Source organism: Belonocnema kinseyi, chromosome 6 (assembly GCF_010883055.1).
Source record: "Belonocnema kinseyi isolate 2016_QV_RU_SX_M_011 chromosome 6, B_treatae_v1, whole genome shotgun sequence".
In the NCBI taxonomy this organism is placed as follows: domain Eukaryota; kingdom Metazoa; phylum Arthropoda; class Insecta; order Hymenoptera; family Cynipidae; genus Belonocnema; species Belonocnema kinseyi.
The window spans coordinates 146,882,894-146,896,517 of NC_046662.1; the positions used below are offsets into that span (position 1 = coordinate 146,882,894).

General features: G+C 36.1%; 1 protein-coding gene across 1 annotated transcript in view; it reads left to right on the plus strand.

Annotated features, from left to right (window-relative positions):
• LOC117174117 (protein PTHB1) overlaps nucleotides 1-13,624 on the plus strand; it is a 989,848-nt gene that overhangs the window by 635,538 nt on the left and 340,686 nt on the right. Inside the window, exon 9 of the mRNA XM_033362889.1 lies at nucleotides 389-566. Within this exon, the coding sequence (XP_033218780.1) occupies nucleotides 389-566 (178 nt within the window). The remainder of the gene's footprint in view (nucleotides 1-388; nucleotides 567-13,624) is intronic.

Sequence of the window (13,624 nt, forward strand, 5' to 3'; positions counted from 1 at the left end):
AAGCTATCTAAGGATGGTACTATAGAACGCCACCTCAAGGTAGGCCTAGTGGCGCCATCTCTTGGTCAGGCCGGAAACTTATCAATCCACCCTCGTAATTGATAGAAAATATAAAAATGATACATTGCATATGGGTGCGTTCAAGTATTACGTAACGCTGCTTTCTGAAAACTTGGATACCCCCATGTAACGCTTTTTCTATAGTAAGTTGTTACCAGCAAAGTACGAAATTCCGGCATTTTACAGAATGCCTGAATTTCATAATTTGCCTGTAAAATATTTTAGTTTTACACTGTGACAAAGATAACCTGCCTTTCCTTAAAAGGCGTTATGTAATACTTAAACGGCCCCTATGATTTAATGTATTGATATAATTTATATTTTTCAGGGGATTGAGGGGCTCATTGTTATTCTTTCTGAAGATGGACAAGTGGAAGTGTGCTTTTTAGGGACCCAGGCATCCCTATACACAGCTCGATGTGCTCATCGAAGGCAGTGCAATTATTTTAATGCTGAGCGTGAAATTGCGGATCTCCGATTGCTTATCAGAAAATGTATAAATTATGGTTTGTAGTTACATCAGTTGAATCATTAAGGATATATGTTTTCTTTGACTGCTTATTCGTATTTTTTAAACAGGAAGCTCATTTGAAAAAAGTTAGTATTTATAATACAATATACAGGGTTTCCAAAAAGTTTCGGGACGGCTGAATATTTCCCCTGGTAAAATATTTCACGTCGTTAATCAACAGAGCTGGAAATTTTAATTTAAAAAATGTACTCAGATCATAAGTGTCCTTCTCTCCTTCAATAATTTGCATGTACTATTTTTAAGTGTAATTCAAAGTCACTTTTGGAGTAACTTTAACGACGACTAAAATAGAGACCTTGATTTGACCTTTACAATGCCCTTTAAGGTTATTTCAAGGTCCACTTTTTTACAGAAACCGCCTTATTAGACCTAGGAAATTGAAAGAGCAGGGAATTTTACGCTGTTAAATGTACTCAGGTTATAGGTCAGGTGTGACCTTAATGGTGACTTAAAAATTATTATTTAAACCTAAACAAGGTTTGGAAACATCTGAGAAGCGGAGCTGCTGGAAATAATTTATAATAATCTTACTTATTAATTTTACAAGGTGCATTTAGATTTGGCTTTAGAAATCACATGAACTTGCCCATGTCCTTCAAGGCCATAGGTCAGATGTAACCTCGGTGATCACTTAAAGGTTATTTATACTTAAATAAGGTATAAATACCTTTGAGAATCGCAGTTAGTTAATTTTTGAATTTACTTCCAGCGTCAGATCTTGCCTCTCATAGACTACAAGCCTATGGTAAAAAATGAGATTGTCAAATGTCCCAACAAGACTTTTGTTTAGACGGATGCTTCTATATCAAAAAGTAACTTTAAGCACTATGCCGTCAGTTTTGAGCGGTACTCGCTACGAAATGGGAAGTTTTCAATATTTTTTGATAAAACTGATCGGAAATATGCATCATTATGTTCTGCGATGGACCAAAGTTTGAGCAAGCGAGTCAGGGAGTCAGTGAGAAAGTTGTTCAGGAAGGTTCAAGAAAATTTTCTGGAAAGTTTTAGCTTAATTGCACTCGTACTTAAAAAACTGTTGATGTTTTAATTTTCTGGCGCAATGGATTTTCTCTCGCGTACACCCCGGCCGATAATCCGCTGCCCCAGCGCTAGGTACACGTCTCACAGCCAGCCGAGTTTTTGTAATTAAACACACAGTAAATATCAAAATAATTGTTTGATAAGCATAAAAAGTGTTTTTAAATGTATAAGTTGATATTTTGGTGCTATAGATAATAATTATTTATGTTTCAACTCACCGTATTAAAAAATAATTAAACAGATTTTTCGAAGAAATAATGTATTCCAATTTATAAAATTCAAGTTTCCTTCTTTCTCCAAACGATTTTTATTTCACCAAAATGTTTCTAATGGAAAAAACAAGAATTTAGTTTGTTTACGAAAAATATAAATTTTGAAAATACTTTTTACACTCCTACAAATTTTGTTATTTCGAAGCGTTTTTTAAAGATTTTCTAACAATATTTTATAAAATCGCACATTTCACATTTTTACATACACAATAATAATGTGTCTATTTTTAAATATTATCATTATCATTACTGCGATACTTAGAAATATATTTTAATTTTTTGTTTTCAAGATATTTTTCATGTATATTAGGCAAGAATTAATTTATTAATTTATTATTACATACCGCATTTCTACTACATTTACAAACATTTCTTTTCTACATACTTTCATCCTTCTTTCGTTTTCTACAATTAGTAGGTTTTAAATTATTTCTCATTTTGTAATTGGAAAAATTCACTATATTTATATCCTAGAATTTTGTATAGCTATTAGGATAATTTAATCGATCAACTTTTATATATCACATAATATTTTAACGATGTGCTCTGCAAATCGGAACAGACTTAACTAAACTGATATACTTAATTTTTTGTAGAAGAACCCAAAAGCCTATGTAGGTATATTTACAAATAGAGGCCAGATGAAGGACACGCCGAATACAAAAAAAAATGTAGAAAGATTCTTTCATTTTAGGACTTTTATGAAGGTTATGTTTCAAGAAATGGCAAAATTTAAATATTTCCATCAGGGAAAAAAAGATATTTATTATAAACCATTATTTTTCAGAATTCTCGTATTTTAATTACAAAAACTCGGCTGACTGTGGCATACACTTGTACCTGACGCTGGAGTAGCGGTTTACCGGCCGGGCCGTAGTGTACGCGGGAGAAAATCCATTGCGCCAGAAAATTAAAACATCAACAGTATTTTAAGTATGATTCCAATTGATCTAAAACTTCCTACAAAATTTCCTTGAACCTTCCTAAACAACTTTCTCACTGACAGTTTTCGCTTGCTGAAAATTCGCTCAACTCCCGAAACGTTGGAAATTGTTTGTGCACCAATTATGCACCGTCTCTGAAAAAATTCTTAAAAATTTTGTTAATAAGCATTTTAAACTTACGCTAAAGTCATCCCTCGCAGAACATGATAATGCACATTTGTGATCAGTTTTATTACAAAATGTTGAAAACTTCCCATCTCGTTGAGAGTTGAAGTAAGAAATTCAAAATATTTTAATCAGAGAAAAAACAGTTTTTCAGAAATAATTCAAAAAATAAAAAAGATACAACTTTTTTTATAAAGAAAAAAAGAGGCGGCATTAAATTTTTATAGTGGACATACATCTTCATAATTAAAATTATATACTTTATTTTATAGGGCTCAGGGGCCTCGCCACTCCAGGAAAATAATTCTATATCTCCTTTTTGCATCCGAAGCCTCGATTAAATTGTGTTTTGCGTATTGCGTCAATTCACTAGACATTTCAGGCAATAATATTCTCCTAGTTATTCTGAGAAACACTGTGATTGGCTGAAATGTCTAGTGATTTGACGCATTACGCAAAGCGCAACGCAATCATGCAAATCATGAGACGCCATCCTTACACATGTTAGATATGCGCGATTGCATATCTAGAATTAAACTTTTATTGTTTTTAAACTCAAAATACTTTTTTATAAATGTTAACTTTTATAGATGTGCGGCATTTACTTTTCATTGATGATTGTTTAAAGTATGGTCAAACTATTTGAATTGCGATACAAAACAATTTCACCTTAAAGTCGATTTTTTTAGAGGGAAAGTTATTTATCCCAGAGACCCATATGTTCCTTAAAAAATGTACGGCATGTCGAAAAATGTTATCTATTTATAAAAAAACTTTGAAAGTCACGTTATTTTGAGTTCCTTCAAATTACCAACCCCTATACTAATTAGGGGTAAGAGTTACAACCCTTGGTTTCACAACCTCTAAACTTGCAAATACGTACGGCGTTGCTGAATAACGAAACTGCACAAGCATACAAAGCGAATTACCACTCACACGTGTAAAATTCAGTTTTCGCCTGTGCTCACCTGTAGCTCTCAAAACTGACGGCATAGTGCTTAAAGTTACTTTTTGATATACGAGCATCCAATTAAACATTAGTCTTGCTTATCGCGAGTTCCCTTGCCTCTCTTTTTGGGGTACTTGATTAACGTGAATCCCCTTGCCCCTCACGTTTTAATGTGCTTGATTATCGCGAAATCCCTTGCTTCTTACGTTTTGGGGTGCTTCATTATCATGAGTCCTCTTGCCTCAAACGTTTGGGTGTGCTTTCCCTATTAGACAGACTGAACGGAGAGGATACTCTACAGCGTAGCCTTATAGTATCCACATAGTATGCCTTCCGTAGCATACAAACAAAAACTAAAAAAATAGCAAGATGGGTCTGAAGATCGAGTCTGAACCCTGGAAATCGTACACACTATACGAGTATAACAGACATTAATTGTTTACATGGTTTACATGCATCGTCTCAGCGTATTTTTGATTATTTCTCGAGAACTGAAAAGGAACCCATTTTTTTATTTATTTCGGGGATCAGGACTTTCAGACTAAATTGTAAGCTATTTAAAAGAGAAAATGTGAGAAAACCGATAAAGAATTTTGTTTTCAAACATAATGAAAGTGAAAAAAGTAAACAATTTTTAATTTGGTAAAATCTCCTAATTTTGTTGAATTAAAATAATTAATTTACTATTTTATTTTCATTCAATTTATTATTTTCTTTAAAATTACTGACAGTAGATGGCATTTTTCAAATTATTTCACATGAAATTCCACTAATGTGGCTTATACCTATTATATGCTCATCTGTTGAATTTTATAATTGTTTAATAATCAAAGACAATATAACAGCGGATTAGAATGTGTCCACTAAGGTGGTCCAAAAATGGATTGCAAATTTTTTTTCTTCACTCTATAGGGCAACTCACCCCCCGCCCAAAGTTTCCATTTCCAGATGAAATAAATTTCGTAATTTCTTATTTTTTTGAATGCAAATATTAACACGTGCCACCGAGAACTTCACAATCCCATCTGATTAACATGGGTGAGTGGATTTTTGAAAAATTGAAGTCATGCTGCAGGGTTTCGTCGGAACGTAACAAACTTTTAAGGTATTGAAGAGGAGTTTCTACGAAATAAAGCCATACTAATAACTTTTAAATTTAACCCCCCTCCCCTTCAGCGACCTAAACATGACCAAAAAATTAAAAAAACTACTTTTTTGCGTATTATTGTTAATTCTTATAAATTTATGTCATCTTTTTCAAACAAATAATTACTAATCGACAGTTTGAATATTGCACATGACTTTTTATATATCATTTGATTGTTTAAATAAATGTAACTTATTTAAACAATTATTTATTCCTAATAAATGTAAAAAAATAATCGTATTTTCTAATTGAAACGTAATAGTTGGTAATTGTTTGACGTATAAATTTGAAAAAAAAACATTATGTAATTATTTAAACAATTAATTATTGTTTATTCACAAAATTTCTAAAAATGAAGTCGAAGATGTTCATTTCTTCCTCAAAATAGTTTCCTATGTTACTTTCTGTTGGATAATTACAAAATTTTGATACATTTCTTCTAATTTTTAACAAATCTTTATAAATAAAGTAACCATTTTCAATAGTTTAAACAAATACGATTTATTATTAAGTTAAATACGATTTTAAATTTGATTTTAGTCTCATTTCAATTTCTTAATTTTTTATTTTGAGGAGTAGCAAATTCTGTTAAAAACGTAATTTCACTGTTGACTAAAGTTTGCAAGTTAATACACATTCTTTATGTATCTCGGATCGCTTAGCACAAGTGCCATACTTGTACTAAGCGACCCGAGATAAATAAAGAATTTATATTTACTTACAAACTCTAATCAACCTTGGTGTATATGTATAAACATATCTTGCGTACAACCGCAAGTCTTTCTCAATTTACAACTATTTACCCTAGGCTATAGGGAAGTATGGCGCCCTGTAGATCGACTTTGAGGTGAAATTTTATTTTAGCTACTCAATGAATATAAAGAGTTGTATAACCTTTCCATTTTCAAAATATTACATACGCAGGTCCCTGAATTCTCTTGATTTTGAGTTTTACTTTCAGCGGCTCAAAATACATAAAAGTGCATTTATTAGCTTCAAAGCACAGATATTCTGCTATTTCACAATTATCTCCTTCGCAGATTCCAGAATTGCCTAGATTTTGTACTTTCCCTTTAGGCTAGTGGAAAATTTTACTGTTAAATCCCAATTCTGAGGTCGGATTTGGATTCAGAGGCTCAAAATAGACAAGGCCATTCTAGTCTCCTACACAGTTTAGACACATTGTTTTTGTAGGCCTTTGTTATTTTTTACAATTTTTGAGAATAAATAATTGTTTAAATAAGTTAAATTTATTTGAAAAATTAAAAGTTGTTTAGAAAGTCATAAAAATATTCAAATTATCCATTAATAATTATTTGTATGGAATTGCCACAGAAAATGCTGAAAACTAACAACAATACGTCAAAATGTAGTTTTTTTCTCTAAGTCATATTTGGGGTGCTCCATGTGGGGGAGGGGGGGGGGCGAGGGCAGAATGAAAATAAAAGTTATTAGTATGGTTTTATTTCGTAGACATTCCTTTTCCTGAAAAGTTTGTCACGTTTCGATGAAACCCTGGAGCATGACTTCAATTTTTCGAAAATCCGAAATTTCCCTTTGTTAATCAAATGACATTTTCAAGTACCCAATGGCACATGTTAATCTTTGAATTTTTAAGAATAGAAAATTATAGATTTATTTCCTCCAAAAATGAAAACTTTCGGGTAGGCGTGACTTGCTCTGTAGCCCTAAAAGCGTTTTCTGGACCATTCTAGTATCCATACGTACTGTCGGGATGATTATTAAGGGCATGCTCTGCGCGATTTATACAACCAAACCGGGCCCCACCTATAAATTTATTGTGTTTTAAACTATTTTCAAAATATAAATTTTCTACCAAACATTTGCATTTTTAACAAATAAGTTAATTTACAACTAAATAGTTGAATTTTAATGAAAATAATATGATTTTTCAAGAGAACATGTAATAGTTCATTATTTGTTTATACTCCCTTCCTTTCACGGGTTTGAGAGTCTTAACATAACCATTTCAGGTATTCTTACAAACAAGCCTTATACTAACTTACGAACTATTCACTTAATACTGTCTTAAATTATTATTCTTACTTCTAAACTTTTGCAACTTTGCCCTGGGCCTCCATTTCTTCTTACCATGATCAATTTCAAATTTTGTCTTTAGTCCGCGACACTACTTCGCAACTCTCCTTCTTTCGGATAGATTTTCTGGCTTTTTTTTTATCCTGCGTAACCAGCTCTCTCTCTTTCTCAGATCTCTTAGCTTCTTTACCCATTCCTTCGCCTGACTGTTTTTATTCAGAATTCATTTCATTCTTTCTTCTGTACACTGCCCTCTCACTTTGACCCTTGTACATATCTCTCATACAGTGACTGGCAAACTTTTTGCCCACTTATTAGGTAAGGGTAGGTTTGACTCAAGAAATTTTTTTCGCCGGCCGCGCATTGTCCCTCAACGCTACGTTTTTCCTGAGATGAGTTGGTTTTCCTCGGCAAGGGCTCATTGTTAGACAGGATAGTCCATGTGAATAAAAAGTTACAAATGAATTTTGTTTTGAGTTCTGATATTAGCCATTTGTAAGGCTGGAATTCAAAATCTGTGACTTTTTTGCGATTAAATACATCTAAACTTGTGCTTGAAAAGTTAAAAATCAAGGATTTGATGGAATATAATGAAAACTCAATTTCAAACTAAAAGTGTTTTAATGCATTGGTTTTTAGTATTTCAAGGCGCTCTTTTTATTCCTTTTGATCGCAACAATTCACAGTCTTTGAATTTCGAAGTTTCAGAAAGATGATTTTGAAATTGAGAATCTTTTGTTTTGAACTTTAATCCATGTTACTCGAACTGCTTAATAATGGAAGCGTACATGGCGGGCTGGACCTTTTTTGTGGCAGCAGGTACTGCCAGGAGATTTTGACTCGACCCGCTATGGCAGCTAGGGCTACCGCGCGGCAGTAGTTTGCCGTCTATTGCTCTAACACATGCAAACATGGTTCCTGCTCATACTTGGATACTCTACAAACATTTCTTCTTCATTCATCCAATACCTTCCTGCTCTTACAGCCTTTCCTATTCTGAATCTCACGACTCTATTCCAATTGCTCTCCTTTTTAATCTTTATGGAATAGTCTGGTTCTCCCTGCGTTTTAACCATTCTATACCAGCTGCTGTACCTTGAATCTGTGATTCTTTCCCACCTCTCTTTACCTGGCCTTGCCTTCAACTCTACACTTATTTCCTCCCAGTGTCTCTTCTCCGCCCATTCTGAACACCCCACGTTACCTCTCTACTCCTTCTCCACTTCTTAGTGTCTCTTCGAAATTCCAGGCTCTTTTCACTTGTCTGACCAAATTTATTCTTGTACTGCTTCTTCCTTCAGCATATAAGCTGGGCAGCTCCATCTCACTTCCAGAACCCATCTAAAAAATCTCTGATGCAAACTTTCAACTCTCTTATGTTTTTTCCATCTTCAAATTTTCATTCCATAGCTTAACAGTGACAATAGAAATACCTAAACATCATAAATGTATAAACATAAACACATAATCATCATACTAATACATAAACATCTACACTCTCATCTTCCAGTCGTCCTTGAACCTTCCTTTTTCTATACCCAATACTTGTCCCATTACTTTACTCGCGCATTCCAATCTTTTTCTCACCCGGGCTACGCAGGGACGAGCCACCGCCTGGAAACGATTGAAGTGGGGCGCGAGAGAGCTAGGGGGAGACGACTCTGCGGATCCACCCGACGTTTTAGTGCTCTGATCCGCCTCATTAGGGGGGGGGTTCCGAGGAAGGCTCCATTGCCGGCAACCCATCAAAGGATGAAGCGGACCCTGTTTAGCTGCCGGAATTTCCTCCCCTGTGCCTCTAGAGGTTCCTGTGAGGTTTTGAGGGAAATGGCCCAGCTGGTTGATGGGCTAGGCCCCGGCTAGTTAAAAAGGGACGCCGGACCATCCAAGGGCGTCTTGGGCTTCTTTCCCTCTTGTGTAGCCAGGAAGACTTTTTACTCCCGGCATTTTTGGGTACAGTAACCCTGGGGTTTGGAAAGCGGTTATCCCGGACGGAACGAATGGTTTCAAGTTCTCAATGTATTCTTTACAAATAAATCTACCCTTATTATATATAAGAGTGAAAAGGACTGAAGATAGTTGACGATTGATCTTGAAAGGGCCCTTTATTTCTGGAACAGTTTGCCCGCGAGGATCCTGACCTTTTTGGATTACTTACCGTTAGGTCTAAGAACTAAATCACCCACTTTGAAGTTTCTATTGCGTTTCTTTGCGCTATGATATTTAGTTTGAGTCTCATAGGCCCTATTAACATTTCTACCAACCAAATTATGTAAATTGTCCAATCTAATGACTGTCTTAGCCCATTTATCGGGTTGAGGCTCTCTGTTGTATGCCCGATACCAATTCTCTGCGCAGTGATCGGTAGGATACGAGGTTATTACCAGAATCTAAGAACGGTGGGGAAACATTGAGGGTGCCGTAAACGGCTGTGTTATTTGCGAACGTAAACTCGGGTAGTTGCAAATACAAATCTATGTGATTTCCCGTCAAAAGTGAAATGATCATATTTTTTAGGACACGATTCACATTTTCGGTAAGATTGGCTTGCGCAGAGTACATAGGGTGAGCAGTGTGAATAATCCCAACATTCTCGCACATTTGCTCTAATATTTTATTAGTTGACTTGGTACCATTGTTAGTATGAATTACTCAAGGCGATCCCCATAGAGATACAATTAGGTAATCGAAAGTCCTTCTCAACGTGGCACCGTTAGAGGTATGGATAGGAAGACACTCCACTTATTTGGTGCATAGATCTTGGAATACCAAAACATATTTGTAGCCTGCCTTATTTGTCGAAAAAGGCTTCATGACATCGCTCGCAACCATGATCCATGGCTGCTCCACGATGCGTTAGCCCATTATGCCTGTACGGCGCGCCTGCTCTACCTTATTTTGCTGACAAGTAACGCAACTTTTAATGTAATCCATCACATCGCAGTATATCCCGGACCCATATTACCTGAGGGCTACCCGATGGTAGGTCTTTTCGTGACCTAAATGTCTTGATTGGGGCTCTTGTTGGGCCTTCTTGATGGCGCTCTGTCTTAATTCCATAGGCAGGGCCAATTTTCCAGCCTTTGAGTCGATAATCAATCCGTCGGACAACGGGTGTGGCTTATGGCGACAGAGAATCCCATTCAATACTTTTCAATCAAGAAATCTCTTCGGCCCATCTTCTACTAGTTTTAAACAATGCAAGTACCAAGAATCCTTCGTAACGTTTATGCTAGCTACTGGTACCTCACCATGTGGATTATATTGAGTTCATAAACTTGGGGGTCCAAAACCCAGCTAGCAAGTCTTTTGGTCGCGTTACGCAGGTTGTGAAGCCAGCGTAGACTGCTATAGTCCGTGATGACTACGAAATGGAAACTTACAAATATTCAAGAATTTTTCAGATTTTCCAGACTACCGCTACATATTCACGTTCCGTAACGATATGGTTTCTTTAGGCTGCCGTTAATGTTTTACTTGCAAATGCGATGACCCTTTCTTCGCCATCAGGGCGCTAATCAGGGCTGCCATTAAAGTATCAAAAGTCTCTTGCTGCCCCCCTCCTCCATGTTACTTAATATTAGTTAGGAAAATGCCTCAGAACAACAGAACTTACTCCTGTAGGGATTTATCGTCAAACCGGCCTCAGGAGCGCGGTCAAGGACTTTTCCTAACCCGTGTAAGGTGTTCGTCAAAAGTCTCGGTTACTACAATAATATCCTCCAGGTAACTTAAAACGTTGAGTCTCATTTCTGGGGTTATCACCCTATCTAATAGGCTCTGAAGGGTCGCTGGGACCCCAGTGAGCTAAAATGGTATCCTTTCGAACTCAAGCAACCTCCTACCTGGTACTGTGAACGCAGTATACGCCTGACTGTATTTATATGACGCGATTATTTTTAAAGAGGCACTCAAATCCAATTTCGTAGTGCACTTCGCAGCCTTGATTTGACGCAAAATATCGGTCACATAGGGAAGAGGGTAAGCATCCTTCTTGGAAATGGCTTCCGAAAATCCAAGCATAAACGATATTTTCTTCCGACCATTTCGATGGGTGCCGATCATTCTCTGTACGATTCAGCGATGATATCCTCTGCGAATAGCCTATTAACTTCCTCATACATGATCCTCATACATCCTCATACATGAGCCTTTAAAGCTTTCTCCCCCTTTTATGTAGAGCTGCTGTACCACACAACTTTTTCTCTTCTACTGAGTACAGTTTTAAGTAGTGTTTCCCTTCCAAATATTGCATAAAGATCTTCATCGACCGTGAGAGGAAAGTCATATCAAACCTTCCTTGATCATCCAGACCCAAAGTCACTTCTGTGTCCAGGTTGATTACAATTCTGATCTCATATGTTCGCGTAAGCTCATATGTTTATCCTTAGGTGATTTTCTTAACAGTACGCGAGAAGATTGATTGCCTATGAGTCTGTCTAAAAAGACGAAGTCGATAGAAGCCCTAGTATGAACTCTATTAGCTATTTCTGTCGACTCTACGACCTCAACTATTAATTCTTCTGGTTGAAATAAACTAAATGCACTGTCCCTATCCGATTGATATCCGCAAAGGGATCTGTCGTTTTTTTAATACGGTACGTTCGATCGGATCTGTCATCTTTTTCATATCCCTATCAGTTTCAAATATTGAATTGGCAGTGCATGCAATGGTCACCGCCATTAGGGTTTGTTCTATAGTGTGGCATGGTATCTTGTGTTTAGAATCCATGTACTAGAAAAAGACAGTTGATTCCTTCTCTCAAACTGTCTGTTTCTATCTTCCGGCAGCTCGTTTTGTGGTTGAGATAAAAGAGGACAGACCTTTTAAGTGTTGTCTCCTTCTCATTCTGGTTTATGTTGGTTTGGTCAGTTGACGTGACAGAAGAGGGCAGACCTGTTGCTGAATATCTCTCTCCTCTTTTGTCTTGTGATGCTTCGGTTTGTCGACGGCACAGAAGAAGACAGACCAGTTTCTGTATATCTTCCTCTTCTTCTGTCTTGCGATAGGTAATTAGGACCAGTAATTGGACCAGAAGAGGACAGACCAATTGCGAGTCTTTATATGTATACTTATATCAATTTTGTTTGTTAAGGCCAATACCGCCTTTTTGTGTTCAAAAATTTTTTATTATACAAAATTTGCCCACATGTTTCAACCTGTATACTAATAGCTAATTTTAACAAATTATTTAACAAATTAGCTATTACTGTCGCTGTAACTGTCTTAATCAATCACCTTGACGAAAAATTCGTCAACAGTACCAAACAAAATGTTATAAAAAAGCAGCATAATCTCAAAGGTTTTTCTATGAGATTTTTAGGTTATATCGTAAATGATACGTTTTTAATTTATAAACCAATTTTTAATTTTGCAATGCGACGTCAAAATTCCATCAAAGAAAAAAAGTGGCGTCACAATTTGGTGCCCAACGTGGGGCCTACAAAGATAAAATGGTCCTCATAATTGGTAAAATTCAAAAACTTACTTTAAAATTAATACTTACTCAATTCTTGCCTTAAAATCTTGTTCTCATACGTAAGATATCGGTAAGTATATGATCTGTCATCATGAAGACAGTAGGCAATGAATTTTGAGATTGGCACTCCGGACTGCTTACTTGTAAACCTGTATTTATATTTTGCTCTGATCGCCTTCTATACAAACAGTTCTATCCTCAATACTTTCATTTCTCTTATGACATTTAATTTTCACACGACCTACAATTATTGAATACCATTCTAGCACTTTCGAAACTCTATTTCCCTGTTTCTTTTATTATCGACCATTCTTTGAATAACGAAACCCACTTCAAATGGATGAAAATAGGGAACCAGTTTCGTGGATTTACGACCTCACTAAAGAAGGTCTCATTACGGAGTTAGAGATTAGAAATCTCCCAATTATTGGAAATTTCGCTGTCTTGCTCGAGCAAATGTTGCGCTCAGTGCGCTCAAATTCAAATCCCCTGAACCCAACAGAAACTACTCCTCGCGAAAATCTTGATCAAGGTGAAGGTAAAAATTCTCTAAACCAATTAGATATGGATCATACTTCCCGGAAAAATGTTAGCCACCGTCCAGGGAATAATTTCGAAATAAGAGAGGTGAACGTCACTTCGCAGACCGAAGTAAGTCTTCTTATTTCGAAAAGATAAAAAGCCTTATTAATTTGGACGAGTAGCTGAGTTATTTCTCTGTAAGCTTTAAGTGTAAGCAAAACGAATCCGGTAGACCAGGACTCAATGTTACCCCTCGTGCTAATAATATGAACAGAGACGAAGAGTTACCTCGTATGACGCGTTGTTGATCGTTATCGTGAATCCGATGAATTTTATGCAGGTCGAGCGAACGTAAGATACGAGGGTGGATTGATAAGTTTCCGGCCTGACCAAGAAAAACAACGTTTTTAAGAATTTTTTTTTTTATTTCTCAACATAATCTCCTCCAAGGCTG